This window comes from Alosa sapidissima, chromosome 5 (assembly GCF_018492685.1).
Source record: "Alosa sapidissima isolate fAloSap1 chromosome 5, fAloSap1.pri, whole genome shotgun sequence".
Lineage (NCBI taxonomy): Eukaryota > Metazoa > Chordata > Actinopteri > Clupeiformes > Clupeidae > Alosa > Alosa sapidissima.
In genome coordinates, this window is record NC_055961.1 from 6907876 (window position 1) to 6922875 (window position 15000).

General features: G+C 47.4%; 1 protein-coding gene across 1 annotated transcript in view; it reads left to right on the top strand.

Annotated features, from left to right (window-relative positions):
• Positions 1–15000, top strand: part of trim37 (tripartite motif containing 37) — a 24964-nt gene that overhangs the window by 6667 nt on the left and 3297 nt on the right. Inside the window, exons 8-23 of the mRNA XM_042091665.1 lie at positions 1305–1428; positions 1743–1810; positions 2801–2925; positions 3196–3246; positions 3403–3484; positions 3743–3819; positions 3994–4173; positions 4811–4925; positions 5068–5247; positions 5562–5698; positions 7328–7410; positions 8200–8382; positions 11035–11307; positions 12565–12705; positions 13078–13240; positions 14663–14805. Coding sequence (XP_041947599.1) covers positions 1305–1428; positions 1743–1810; positions 2801–2925; positions 3196–3246; positions 3403–3484; positions 3743–3819; positions 3994–4173; positions 4811–4925; positions 5068–5247; positions 5562–5698; positions 7328–7410; positions 8200–8382; positions 11035–11307; positions 12565–12705; positions 13078–13240; positions 14663–14805 — 2125 coding nt within the window. The remainder of the gene's footprint in view (positions 1–1304; positions 1429–1742; positions 1811–2800; positions 2926–3195; positions 3247–3402; positions 3485–3742; positions 3820–3993; positions 4174–4810; positions 4926–5067; positions 5248–5561; positions 5699–7327; positions 7411–8199; positions 8383–11034; positions 11308–12564; positions 12706–13077; positions 13241–14662; positions 14806–15000) is intronic.

The window sequence follows — 15000 nt, forward strand, 5'->3', positions numbered from 1 at the left end:
ATACACACATACACACACACACACAGAGGGAGAAAGAGAGCTCCTCATCTTTACCAAAAGACAGTGCAGAGGAAAGTGGTAGCAATCCAAACAGCTACAACACAGACACCACACCACTCATCATAAAAACGCCCATGTATGCCCACTCATCATAAAAACGCCCATGTATGCCAGTAGACCAGCAGACAGTCACTGAACACAGCACATGGTAACACACATGCAGTCCAGTTAACAACCTGTCAGGAGGCCCTGCTGCATCCCGTCACCACAGCTGGTGGCTACGCCCAGTGTGGCCAGCAGAGGGCAGTGTGAGCCCACTGCAATGAGTCCCTCTCATCAGCAGCACAGCACAGCACAGAGAGACACAGAAAGCAGTTTGGAGTAGCACTCACACTCACGCCTTATGTAACAGCCAGCTGGAGACACAATCCTAAGAGAAATAATGGGACAAGAATTTCCTCTGACACCATCCTGTCTGACACCATCCTAGTGAATTTACTCTCACAGCATCCTAGTGAATTTACTCTGACACCATCCTAGTGAATTTACTCTCACAGCATCCTAGTGAATTTACTCTGACAGCATCCTAGTGAATTTACTCTGACAACATCCTAGTAAATTTACTCTCACAACATCCTAGTAAATTTACTCTGACAGCATCCTAGTGAATTTACTCTGACACCCCCCCCCCCCCCGTCCTTGGATGTGGTCATTGGAAGATTTGCTAATGAGGCTGAGCCCTAACTGTGTAACTAACAGGAGATCATAAGAGGGCTAGTTAGCCTGTTAAGGTACTCGTGTAGTGGGGGGACACTGTGTCGCTACTGGTTACAGCGTTCATACCATGTTCGGTGTCCATGAGTCTGGCCCGGGTCATTTCCTGACCCCTTATATCTCTCCCACACATTTCCTGTCACTCTCTCCACAGCCCTGTCAAATTAAAGGCATAAAAAGCCTCTTTTTTTTAAGTTACTCGTATAGGTAGCTTTCAGACTGGACGCACTAAATACACGCTGAATAAGCGGCTGTCACACTCTGTCTGAAAGGGGGTTCAGGAAGCAGCCATAATTAAATGCAGGCCCCATTAACTTGTCCCTGTAGGCCCCAGGACGCGAGGAGGCTAAATCCATTACAGTGTGTCGGGTAAACCTGTGGAGATCCACACGCCTGGCAGTGTCTGATGTTAACGTGCCGCACTGCTCCACCAAATGAGTTCAGATAGCACTAGTCCAGTGATGCTGGTCCTGTTTGAGAGATTTGAGTGGAGTGTGTGTGTGTGTGTGTGTGTGTGTTGCCCCCACCAGGAGAAGAATGTGGAGGCGGTGCGTGGGGCGAAGGATGAACGCGTTAGAGAGATCAGGAACGCCGTGGAGATGATGATCGCACGACTGGACAACCAGCTCAAGAACAAGCTCATCACACTTATGGGTACACACACACACACACACAAACACACAAACAACCAAACAAACAAACACACACACACACGCATGCACGCACTGTTTCAGTAACACATCAAACTCTTGCAAAGTACTGCATTTATCATATGTGTATGTGTGTGTGCCTGTGCATGTGTGTAGGTCAGAAGACATCCCTGACTGCATTTATCATATGTGCATGAGTGTGCATGTGTGTATGTGTGTGTGTGCCTGTGCTTGTGTACCTGTGTGTGTGTGTAGGTCAGAAGACATCCCTGACTACATTTATCATATGTGTGTGTGTGTGCGTGCGCGTGTGTGTAGGTCAGAAGACATCCCTGACTCAGGAGACCGAGTTGCTGGAGTCTCTGCTGCAGGAAGTAGAGCACCAGGTAAGAGACAAATATCCTCTTACCCCTAACATGGAACACCCACACCTGCACACAGAACACACACACCCACACCTGGATACAGAACACCCACACCTGCACACAGAACACCCACACCTGCACACAGAACACCGATACAGAACACCCACACCTGGATACAGAACACCCACACCTGCACACAGAACACCCACACCTGCACACAGAACACCCACACCTGCACACAGAACACCCACACCTGCACACAGAACACACACACCCACACCTGGAAACAGAACACCCACACCTGGATACAGAACACCCACACCTGGATACAGAACACCCACACCTGGACACAGAACACCCACACCTGCACACAGAACACCCACACCCACACCTGGATACAGAACACACACACCTGGATACAGAACACCCACACCTGCACACAGAACGCCCACACCTGCACACAGAACGCCCACACCTGCACACAGAACTCCCACACCTGGATACAGGACAGTGACAAAGAATGTTTATGTCACAGCAATACCACTAAGTCTGGACACCAGACGTAGCTCTGTCAAGCAGATATTTAATGACGTGATGTGACGTTTCGGGGCAAGCCCTTCCTCAGACGATGAAATGTATAGCTATGTATGGTGTGCGGATTTTATTGATATGTGACTTGCTTTTGTCTAGCATCCAAGACGTAGACCCTGGATGTGCGTGCCATTTGTATGCTTTCAAAGAATGTTTATGTAACTAACATTACGTAAGCAGTTAGTTATGAGCATGGGTATAGAATAGATCCCATTTCCCAGTGGAAATATATAAAGACTGAACCCAGGATGGAGCCTTGAGGAACCCCACGTTATGCTTGTGGTGGCAGTGGAGTGGCCAATCTAAAACCAAACTAGAGAGGCCGATGCAGTTTTGTTGCACTTTTGGACCGTTGTGTGTGTGTGTGTGTGTGTGTGTGTGTGTGTGTGTGTGTGTGTGTGTGTGTGTGTGTGTGTGTAGTTGAGGTCCTGCAGTAAAAGTGAGCTCATCTCCAAGAGCCCGGAGATTCTACTCATGTTCCAGCAGGTGCACAGGAAGCCCATGCAGTCGTTCGTCACCACACCTGTACCGCCCGACTTCACCAGGTGGGTTTTTACACACACACACACACATACCTGTACCGCCTGACTTCACCAGGTGGGTTTTTACACACACACGCACACACACACACACACACATGCCTGTACCACCCAACTTCACTAGGTGGGTTATCACACACACACACACACACACACACACACAATTTTACCACCCGACTTCACACACGCACACTCTCACAGTTCAAATCTATCCCCCTCTAGTAATTTGATGTGTGTGTGTTCTGTGCTTCCTCATGTTTTCTTCTCTGTGTGCAGTGAGCTGGTTCCTGCTTATGACTCCAGCGTGTTTGTGCTGTCCAGCTTCAGGTAAGTGTGTGTGTGTGTGCATGTGCGTGTGTGTGGGATGATAAGTGGACGATAAGTAACTATGGGAACATAATGCATGCATGAAACTCCTCTACAGTCATGGTTACAGAGCTGTGTGTGTGTGTGTGTGTGTGTGTGTGTGTGCGTGTGTTGCAGTACTTTGCGGCAGCGGGCTGACCCTGTCTACAGCCCCCCACTGCAGATCTCAGGCCTCTGCTGGAGACTAAAGGTTTACCCTGTAAGCGTAGCACTCCCTCACACATATACACACTGTATCTATTACCACACACACACACACACACACACACTTGATACATACTGTATATTCAAACACATATACACAACCTGTCTGAAAAACTGAAGTCATAGCTGCCTTACTCAATACCAGTAATAATCAAAGCTTGCACTCATTACACAGTAGGTTTCACAATTTTATTAAGCATGTAAAGGACTAACTGTGCGTGTGCGCGTGCGTGTGTGTGTGTGTGTGTCCTAGGATGGGAACGGCGTCGTGCGTGGTAACTACCTCTCTGTGTTTCTGGAGCTGTCAGCTGGTCTGTCTGAAACCTCCAAGTGAGTACAAGCCAGAGGGCTGGAGGTGGGGTGACTCACGATGGCATGAGTGGAGCTCATTGTGTCCGCTGTTTGTACACTGTCTTTTGTGTGTGTGTGTGTGTGTGTGTGTGTGTGTGTGTGTGTGTGTGTGTGTGTGTGTGTGTGTGTGTGTGTGTGTGTGTGTGTGTGCAGGTATGAGTACCGAGTGGAGATGGTGCACCAGGGCTCCAGTGACCCCAGTAAGAACATCATCAGGGAGTTTGCGTCGGACTTTGAGGTGGGTGAGTGCTGGGGCTACAACCGCTTCTTCAGACTGGACCTGCTCGCCACCGAGGGCTACCTGGACCGCCAGAACGACACGCTCGTACTCAGGTGAGCACTGCTGCAGAACACACTCGTATTCAGATTAGAACCAAGCAGAACTCTCATATTCAGATTAGAACCGTTCGAGAACACACTCATACTTGGATTAGAACCGTTTGAGAACACACTCATATTCAGATTAGAACCGTTTGAGAACACACTCATACTTGGATTAGAACCGTTTGAGAACACACTCATATTCAGATTAGAACCGTTTGAGAACACACTCATACTTGGATTAGAACCGTTTGAGAACACACTCATATTCAGATTAGAACCGTTTGAGAACACACTCGTACTCAGATTAGAACCGTTTGAGAACACACTCATACTCATTCTGAAAGCTGCTCCAGAATACAATCATTCTCAGCTTTGAAACCCTCCAGAACACATACTCAGGTTAGAACCTCTTCAGAACATGCTCACTCATTGCTATAGAACACACTCATACTCTGCTTAGAACCACTCTAGAACACACTCATATGTTCTGTTGAGATTGTTCCATACCCCATGTGTATGTTCCTCATGTACCAGGTGAGGTAGGGGTGTGTGTGTGTGTGTGTGTCTGTGTGTGTGTGTGTTCCTCAGGTTCCAGGTGAAGTGTGTGTGTGTGTGTGTGTGTGATCACTAAGTGTGTGTTCCTCAGGTACCAGGTGAGGTCGCCCACCTTCTTCCAGAAGTGCCGAGACCAGGGCTGGTACATCAGCCAGCTGGAGGCGGCTCAGACCAGCTACCTACAGCAGATCCACCATCTACAGGAGGTACACACACACACACACACACACACACACTCTACATCCAGCCAGAGACTGCTTAGACCAGTTACATCATGTACACTGAACATTTGAGAAGTATACCACCTGAATTGTGTGTGTGTGTGTGTGTGTGTGTGTGTGTGTTTAGAGATTAGCCATGCAGCTGTTCCGCCATGAGAAGAGCCCAGAGCAGAGGAAAGGGGGTGTCCGTGAGTCTCGGGCAGAGAAGGCGGGGCCAGAAGAAGAGGCGGGGCCAGCATCAGTGGGCAGGACCGAGAGCAAGACAGAGGAGGATGAGGACGACAAGACACAGCAGGACGACTCCAACGTACGGGACCACACACACACACACACACACCACCACCACCAGATGTGTGTGTGTGTTAGGACCTGTCTGATGGCGATGTGTGTGTTTGTGTTAGGACCTGTCTGATGGCGATGTGTGTGTGTTAGGACCTGTCTGACGGCGATGTGTAGGTTTGTGTTAGGACCTGTCTGACCACACAAATTTGAGGTGGACTGTATTTAACGTGTGTGTGTTAGGACCTGTCTGATGGCGATCTGGAGGTGGATCGTGTTAAATGTGTGTGTTTGTGTGTTTGTGTGTTTGTGTGTGTGTGTGTGTGTGTGTGTGTGTGATAGGACCTGTCAGACGGTGATTTGGAGGTGGACTGTATGACGGTCGATGACGAGGTGAACCCTCTGGACGGAAGTAGCACGTCCGGCAGCTCCACGGCAACTAGCAACACTGAGGAGAATGACATCGACGAGGAGACCATGTGAGTAACCAAGGCAACCACTACGGCTATCACTGTGTGTGTGTGTGTGTGTGTGTGTGTGTGTAGAGAGAGCATGTAGAGAGAGCAGTTTTTTGCAGGTTGTTGTGCAGAGCAGTGGTCATCAATGCTTACCACTGGACTACGGCTCAACCAAGCAACAAGGGGAGGGTGACTTGCTGGCCGACAGGAACACACACACACAAACACACACAAGGGGAAGATGGCCTTTGGAGAGACACGATGGGTTCAGAGCATTAGAACACGTGTGAAAGAGAGTTTAGCTGTGTGTCAGAGTGTCAGAAAGTGTGTGTGTGTGAGAGTGTTTGAAAATGTGTGCGAGAGAGTTTGGTAGAGGGTGTAGCTGAAAGAGAAATAGTTTGTGTGCGTGCGTGCGTGCGTGCGTGCGTGCGTGTGGTGTGTGTGTGTGTGTGTGTGTGGTTGTTCATAGTCAAAGTACTCTTACTCACTCTCACTGCTGCATGTGTCGTGCAAACACCCACTCACATATACACACACACACACACACGCTCACTTCTTTCTTTCATGTTGCCATGTTTTCCTTATAATGCTCTCAAAAATCCTGCTCTGCACCCACCCACAGGTCTACATGCACGTGTGTGTGTGTGTGTGTGTGTGTGTGTGTGTAGACTGGGTTCGCTGTGTCTGTGTATGCGTGTGTGTGTTAGTGAAAATGTGTGTATGAGTGCTTGAGTATATACGTATAAGAATAAGGAGTGTATGTGTGTGTGTGTGTGAAAATATGTGTGTGTATGAGTGCTTGAGCATATACGTATATAAGAATAAGGAGTGTATGTGTGTGTGTGTGCGCGCGCTCGTGTGCGTCGTGACTCAGCATCCAGTAGCACATCTGTGCCTCCTGTCCGTCACCCCGTACAGCTACGGCAAGCCCCCAGGCCCAGTCTTCATCCGCCCCCACGCCTGAGAGAGAGACAGAGAGAGAGAGGGAGCGATCACAACCCAACACTGCCTGTTGGACTGCAGCAACTAAATTTAACACACACACACACACAAGCAATTACTCAAGCACACACACACTCTGCGTCACAGCCATTTATGGGTATCACAGCCTAGTAGCAGTGGTGGCACTCAGTGTATCTCTCAGAGGATGATAATTTAGAAAAAGAGATTGTGTGTGTGTGTGTGTGTGTGTGTGTGGGTCTGTGGTCTAATGAGATCAGCACTGTAGTTTAATGATGGCTCTGTAGACATTCTCCTCCAACTGAAAGAGAAGCCAGAGAGCTCTGACTCTGTTGGACAGATTGATAATAGATACTTTGCATCCTGAGGGAAATTGTTCCTCTGCATTTCACCCATCAGTGTTTAGCACACACACACACACACACACACATTAGGAGCAGTGAACACAGTGAGTAGTGAGTGTATATACACACCCAGAGCAGTGGGCCAGACACTGCTGCGGTGCCTGAGCAGCAGTTGGGGGTTACTGTAGATGCCTCAAGTCTCAAGGTCAGGTCTCACGGTCTCAAGGTCAGGTCTCAAGTCTGATTCCCTAACCAGTAGGCCTATTGTCACTCACTCAGTGTGTGTGTTTATTTCACGTTACTACATGTTATCAGACATAACTTATCTGTGTGTGTGTGTGTGTAGGTCAGGGGAGAATGATGTGGAGTACGGTGCCACTCTGGAGCTGGAGGAGGGACACATGCCAGAGGACGCCGCTGGAGCTGCAGGTCACAAACACTTCTCTCTCTCTTTCTCTATCCCTCTCTTTCTCTATCCCTCTCTTTCTCTATCCCTCTCTCTCTCTTTCTCTCTTTCTCTCTCTCTCTCTTTCTCTATCTCTCTCTCTCTTTCTCTATCCCTCTCTCTTTCAATTCAATTCAATTGAGCTTTATTGGCATGACAAAAAATACAATTTGTATTGCCAAAGCATACATGTACGTAGTAGTGTGTTAAGACATAAAACAAAACATCATGCAATTTGGTTAGGCCGAATTGTTTGAGAAAGGGTGGCAAGGTCCTGAGGCTGACTATTAGTTGTGTTAGTTGTACTATTAGTATGTGTGAGTCTCAGAACTAGCTGGATGAGGGGACTTGTTTTTACACTCATCTCTTGGCTTTTTAGGGCTTTATAACAATAGGAGTTGGGGTCGCTTGTTTCGAGATGTTCGAAGAATTTGATAGCTCTTTTTTCAATTTTAATTAGTAAAAGGTATTGGCCTAATTCAGCCCTGCGTGCATTGTTAGGCGTGTTCCTCTCTCTTTCTCTCTCTCTCTCTCTCTCTCTCTCTCTCTCTCTCTCTCTCTCTATCTATCTATCTATCTATCTATCTATCTATCTATCTATCTATCTATCTATCTATCTATCCCTCTCTCTCTTTCCCTCTCTCTCCATCCACTGCTTTCTCCCTGTCTCATTGAAGAGCGGAATAGAGCATGTGTAATGTCCGGTTGTGTTTAAAATCATGTTTTTTATTTGACGGCCGTGCTCGTGCTGTCTTCTCTCTCTGGCTGCGTAGGTGGTGTGGGTTCTGATTCTGGCTCGCGGGCATGTCGGCGCGGAGCGGCCAGCGCGAGCGCCAGTGGGCTCCTGGAGATCGACCCGGTCATCCTCATCCAGCTGCTGGACCTCAAGGACCGCAACCACATGGACTCACTGTGGGGCGTGCAGCCGAGACCGCCAACGCTGCTGCACAACCAGGGTACACACACTCACTCACTCACTCACTCACACACACACACACACACACACACACACACACACACACACACACACACACACACACACACACACACACACACACACACACACTCAAAGACCGTAAACACATAGACTCACTGCGGGGCGATCAGCCCTATACATTCAATCAGAATATCATCAGGGTACACACACACACACACACACACACACGCAGACACAACCCTCACCTCAACCTCATGGCATGTATCACGACGTGTGTGTGTGTGTGTGTTGCGTTTTGTGTCCACTCTGGTGTCTATGGGGCTCCTGTAACACAGTAGAGATCGCTACTCCTGTAGGTGTGGGTGCGCTCGTCTTCAGACTGTGAGGATTTCACAGGGTAAAAGAGGAGGTGTGCGTTTTGTGACTACTCTGGTGTCCAAAGGGATTCCCTTTAACACAGTTGAGATCGCTACTCCTGTTGGTGTTCGTCTTCAGACTGTGATAATATCGCAGGGTAAAAGAGGAAGTATCTTTCAGTGTGTGTGTCTGGTGCGGGGGCCCCTTTTCGACGGGTTTAGGCTGTACAAGGGGATCTGAATCAAAATCCCTAATTTGGGGTTTGGGGGCTAAGGAAGGTGGACTACTTCAGTCACTTTCTATCTCTTAGTCGCTGTTACCTATTCCCTTGTTTTGTACTTCAAAATGTAGTTAACTTCACTAAAACAGGAAGAAATTCAGAGCTGTATTTGCAAATGTTGTTTGTCTTCAAAATCTGAGAGAGGTCAGAAACTCACTACGGACATTCGTCGATTTGAGAGAAAATCAACTACCCTATTATTTGGGGATTCTTGTCAAAAATTAAAGCTCCTTTTTAAATGACAGTTCTTGTAACATATACGAACTTCAATTGACCACAACGGATCTATAACAATTTAGATTCTATCTATAAATACACTTATCCTCCGTATCCTCGCTTGGGTGTGTGATGTGCATTTAGACCACAACGGGTCCTAGACTTTAGCTTCACAAACAATTTGTCGCGCCAAATAAATTTGCTAACAAAGCCTTTTTGGTTTTTTGTCTGCCCTGGAGCATAGGACTTTCCTTGCCAAATGCCTGGCTGAGTTCGCTACTCCTGTGTATGTCAGTACAGTATGTGTTTTGCCCATATACAGTGTCTTAGAAAGTAGCCCTCAAACGGACGCCTTACTTACCCGGAGCGAAGTCAAATCTTTGGAGCAGGAGGCCCTATTGTAAGGCATCCGGGGTTCTCAGCAACACAGGAGAGGCAGAAAAATACGAAAAAATTTTTTACAAACTCCTAATCAAAGGTTAGGATTTTGACTTTTATTAAATACAAACAAAAAATACAAGGAATGAAAAGTGTCTAAGTCTAAAGGCTAAACGCTCGGTCCAAAGAAAAGTGAGAAGGAAAAAGAAGAACCCTGATGAAGGGGCCGTTCTCTTTTTATACCCCTCTCGGTCAGAACCCTGATGAAGGGGCCGTTCTCTTTTTATACCCCTCTCGGTCAGAACCCTGATGAAGGGGCCGTTCTCTTTTTATACCCCTCTCGGTCAGAACCCTGAACATGGGGCCGTTCTCTTTTTATACCCCTCTCGGTCAGAACCCTGATGAAGGGGCCGTTCTCTTTTTATACCCCTCTCGGTCAGAACCCTGATGAAGGGGCCGTTCTCTTTTTATACCCCTCTCGGTCAGGCAGGACATGTCCAAGTTTGGTATTGTCTCACCATGAAATATTTTGGTTCTGCTTTTTTGTTTTGCTTAGTTGTCAGTCAGCTTTTTGTTTTGCTGACAAACAGTTTCTTACAGCTGGTACATCATGTTCTTACATTCTGTCTTTACATTCTGTTCAAAGCACATCTCATTTAGCATAACACACTTTAATTCTAACACAAACTTTTTATATCTAAGCAAACACATTTTATGTAAATATTAGCAAAACACTTTAAGTTTTATAAGCAAACTTTCTTATATGTTCAAGAAAAACACTCTCTACATTTAAGCAAAATCATAACAGGTTATTCTAGAAAAAATAATTTATGCTTTTAATTAAGAAAACACACTTCAATTCTAAGCTTCTAAGTTTTTAAACATTATAAGGCTAACTTGTTTCACACTGGTTGTCTATCATTATCTTGCCGCATTTGCATATTTGTATTTGTTTTAGAGCAAGCTGGATTTAAGCAGTAATATGACTAAAAATATTTTAATAGCAAATTATGATTCTCATTATTAATTATTATCACATCTTCACATTTGTATAGTCACGCTACAGTGTGTAGTATGTATGTGTGTGTAGCCTGTGTTGTGTGTTGTGCCCCAGTCCGGCTCTGCACTCACATCCACACTCCTGGACATGGGATGCGTCTGTCGCTCGCACTCCTCTTAGGAGGAGGCTTAGTCCACGATAGACACAGAACCGGCCAATCAGAGACCAATCAATCACTTTTCTCTCTTCTCTCTCTCCCCCTCTCTTCTCTCTCTCCCTTCTCTCTCTCTCTTCTCTCTCTCCCTCCCTTCTCTCTATCCCTGCCTTCTCTCTCTCCCTTCTCTCTCTTATCTCTCTCCCTTCTTCTCTCTCTCTCTCCCTCCCTTCTTCTCTCTCTCCCTCCCTTCTTCTCTCTATCCCTCCATTCTTCTCGTTCTAAGCGGCAGTCCCCTCTCGTAAGGAGCGTGACCGTCGTCCTCAGGCAGTGCGTCGGTCAGCCCCAGACTCCGGGGTCCTGATCCGGCTGAAGGCCCAGATGGCGGAGGTGCGGAGCAAGATGAGCGATGTGAAGGGTCAGCTGGAGGCTCTGGGCGGGGAGGCGCGCGCCGGACCCTCCCTGGAGCTGGAGCTGCCGCCCCCCGGAGAGCCGGAGGGCAACGGCAGGAAGAGCGAGCTGGACCTGCTCTTCAAGGGCCCCGCCAGACACACCCGCGGTGAGGGGGACACGCACACACAAATGCACAAACGCACACACTCACACTCACACGCACACACAAATGCACAAACGCACATGCACACACACTCACATGCACACACAAATGCACAAACGCACATGCACACACACTCACACGCACACACAAATGCACAAACGCACATGCACACACACACATGCACATGCGCACACACACACACACACATGCACATGCACATACACATGCACATGCGCACACATGCACATGCACACACACTCACACACAAATGCACAAATGCACACACACTCACACAAATGCACAAACGCACATGCACACACACTCACACGCGCACAAACGTACATGCGCACACACACTCACACGCGCACACACACACACACACACACACACACACACACACACAAATGCACAAACGCACATGCACACACACTCACACGCACACACAAGCACACACACACACACACAAATGCACACGCACACATGCACTCACACACAAATGCACAAACGCACACACGCACACACACACAAACACACGCAAATACGCACACACGCAAACACAAGTCAGTTCTGCGCATGTAGCATTATGTAGGCTATATGTCAGTTCTGCGCGTGCAGCATTAGGTAGGCTATATGTCAGTGTAGCATTATGTAGGCTATATGTCAGTTCTGCGCGTGCAGCATTATGTAGGCTATATGTCAGTTCTGCGTTTGCAGCAGTTACAGAATGCATGACTTCATAGAATGAAAGAATCCTACTCCGCTGCTCTAAAACCAACTGCTGGTGGTGAATATGCGTACTAAACTGCCATGTTGAAATATACAGTGCAGTTTATGATCTATAGCCGTTTAAAGGCATAGACAATGAAATGGCTGTTTAAAACATACAGATTCAGCAGCCATTACCGATGTCATCCGCCATGTTTGTTTACCTTTCACAGCTGTTTCAGACATTGCCGCAAGGGATTATGGGTAGGAGGGAGCATAAAGTGTGCATCGATGCTGCCTCCAAAAATGACCGTTATTTGGGATTTCTAAGATATCTTAAAAGGCAGCAGAATTTGTTTTTTCGTTTCGAACCGCACTTGCTGCCTTGCTCCCCAGTTAGATATCTTAAAAGGCAGCAACTTTACCCGTTTCGAACACACCCTGTATGTCCAGTAGATTTGATGTATGTCGGGACGTTTGTCCGGTTAAAAAAAAGTCTAGCGTAACCTCTGGTATGTGTGTTGGTTCTTCTGACCTCTGTGTCCTTCCTTTCAGGCGGGAAGAAGTCTCCCCCGAAGCAGGACAGTGGGTGTGTGTTGAGTAGTGTGTTGGCACGTCGGCCTCTCGAGGGGGGGGAGAAGGAGCTGAGGGGGGGCGAGACTCCTGCCGAACCGCACAGCAGCAGCATGGCTGAGGGTCAGTCACACACACACACACACACACACACACTCATAGATACATATGTATCAGTTTATAGCTTGCTAACATATATTGTCAGAGAAAAGTTAATGTGTGACTTATGTGTGTGCTTGTGTTTTTATATGTGTGTTAATGCATGTGTGTTAATGCGTGTGTGTGTGTGTTAATGTGTGTGTGTGTGTGTTAATGCGTGCGTGTGTGTTCATGCGTGTGTGTGTTAATGCGTGCGTGTGTGTTCATGCGTGTGTGTGTGTTCATGCGTGTGTGTGTGTTCATGCGTGTGTGTGTGTTCATGCGTGTGTGTGTTCATGCGTGTGTGTGTTCATGCGTGTGTGTGTTCATGCGTGTGTGTGCGTGTGTGTGTTGTAGGTGTTGTGAAGCCGCGTAGCGTACACAGCTCTCCCCCGTCGCTGGGCAGCAGCTGTGAGCGGGACATCCGTGAGGGGGGGTCACTCTACGGGGTCACGACCTCTGACCTCTTCTCTCTCAACGGCCTGACCACCGCCACCAAGACACGCAGGAACACCTTAGGGTAACACACACACACACACTGCCAAGACACGCAGAAATACGGGTAACACACACACACGTACGCACATGCACACACACGTACGCGCACGCACACACACACACTGCCAAGACACGCAGAAATACCTTGGGGCGGGGGGCACTGTGGGACAGTGTTCACACCATGAACGGCCCAAGTGCCCATGGAGACCCCCCCCCTCCCCCATCTCTCTCCCACTCACTTCCTGTCTGTCCAAATAAAAGGCAAAAAAGCCCTCCCAAAAAAAAAATACCTTAGGGTAACACACACACACACACACACACACACACACACACACACATATATATACACTATCAAAAAAAAAACATGCTGGAAAGCACATAACACGTACACACCCTGTGGAAACACGCAGTAACCAACACACACTCAAACACACTCATGGAAACAGAGATAGGGGATCTTACAGCTTCTTCCAAATATAGATTAATCAACAAGCATCTATAACGGTGTATAAAGATGGACATACATCTATAACGGTATATAAAGATGGACATACATCTATAACGGTGTATAAAGATGGACACACATCTATAACGGTGTATAGAGATGGACACATCTATAACGGTATATAAAGATGGACATACATCTATAACGGTGTATAGAGATGGACACATCTATAACGGTATATAAAGATGGACATACATCTATAACGGTGTATAGAGATGGACACATCTATAACGGTATATAAAGATGGACATACATCTATAACGGTGTATAGAGATGGGCATACATCTATAACGGTGTATAGAGATGGACATACATCTATAACGGTGTATAGAGATGGACACACATCTATAACGGTGTATAAAGATGGGCATATATCTATAATGGTGTATAGACACACATCTATACAGCCATGGGTATATATGCTTTCTGTCTCTCTTTCTTTCTATCTCTTTTTCTCTATGTATGTGTCACACACTCACACACTCTTTGCTCTCTCTCCTCATGTCACACTCACACACTCACACACTCTTTGCTCTCTCTCCTCATGTCACACTCACACACTCACTCACTCACACACTCACACACATGTGCTCTATCCTCCTGACACACACTCACTTACACACACACACACTCACTCACACACACACACTCACTCACACACACTCTCTCCTCCTGACACACACTTACACACTCACGTACACACTCACTCACTCACACACTCACTCACTCATACACACACTCACACACACACTCACACACTCACACTCACTCACACTCACTCACACACACACACACACACACTCATACACTCACACACACACTCACTCACTCACACTCACTCACTCACTCACTCACTCACTCACTCACTCACTCACACACACACACACACACTCACACTCACACACTCACTCATACACTCTTCTCTCTCTGCTCTTGTAGGGCAGGCCTGCTGACTGACAGTTCTCTGGATGGAGACCAGGAGGAGGGGCCTGCTGAATCCCACCAATCACGGCTCACGTTGGCAGAAAGCCACCAATCAAGGCTCACATTGGTTGAGCCCTCCTCCTCCCGCAGTGATGAAGGTAATAACGGGAGCATTCTGACGCTCCGCCCACTTTTAGATTTAAGGTCCGCCCAGTGTTCTGCCAAGAAATATGAGCATCCACACTGACCAATCACTGACTGCCTTTAACATTCAATGGATTCTGATTGGCTGATTGGTTTCATTCTGAAAGTGATGTCCATCATTGTCCATTCTGTGTGTACGTGCGTGCGTG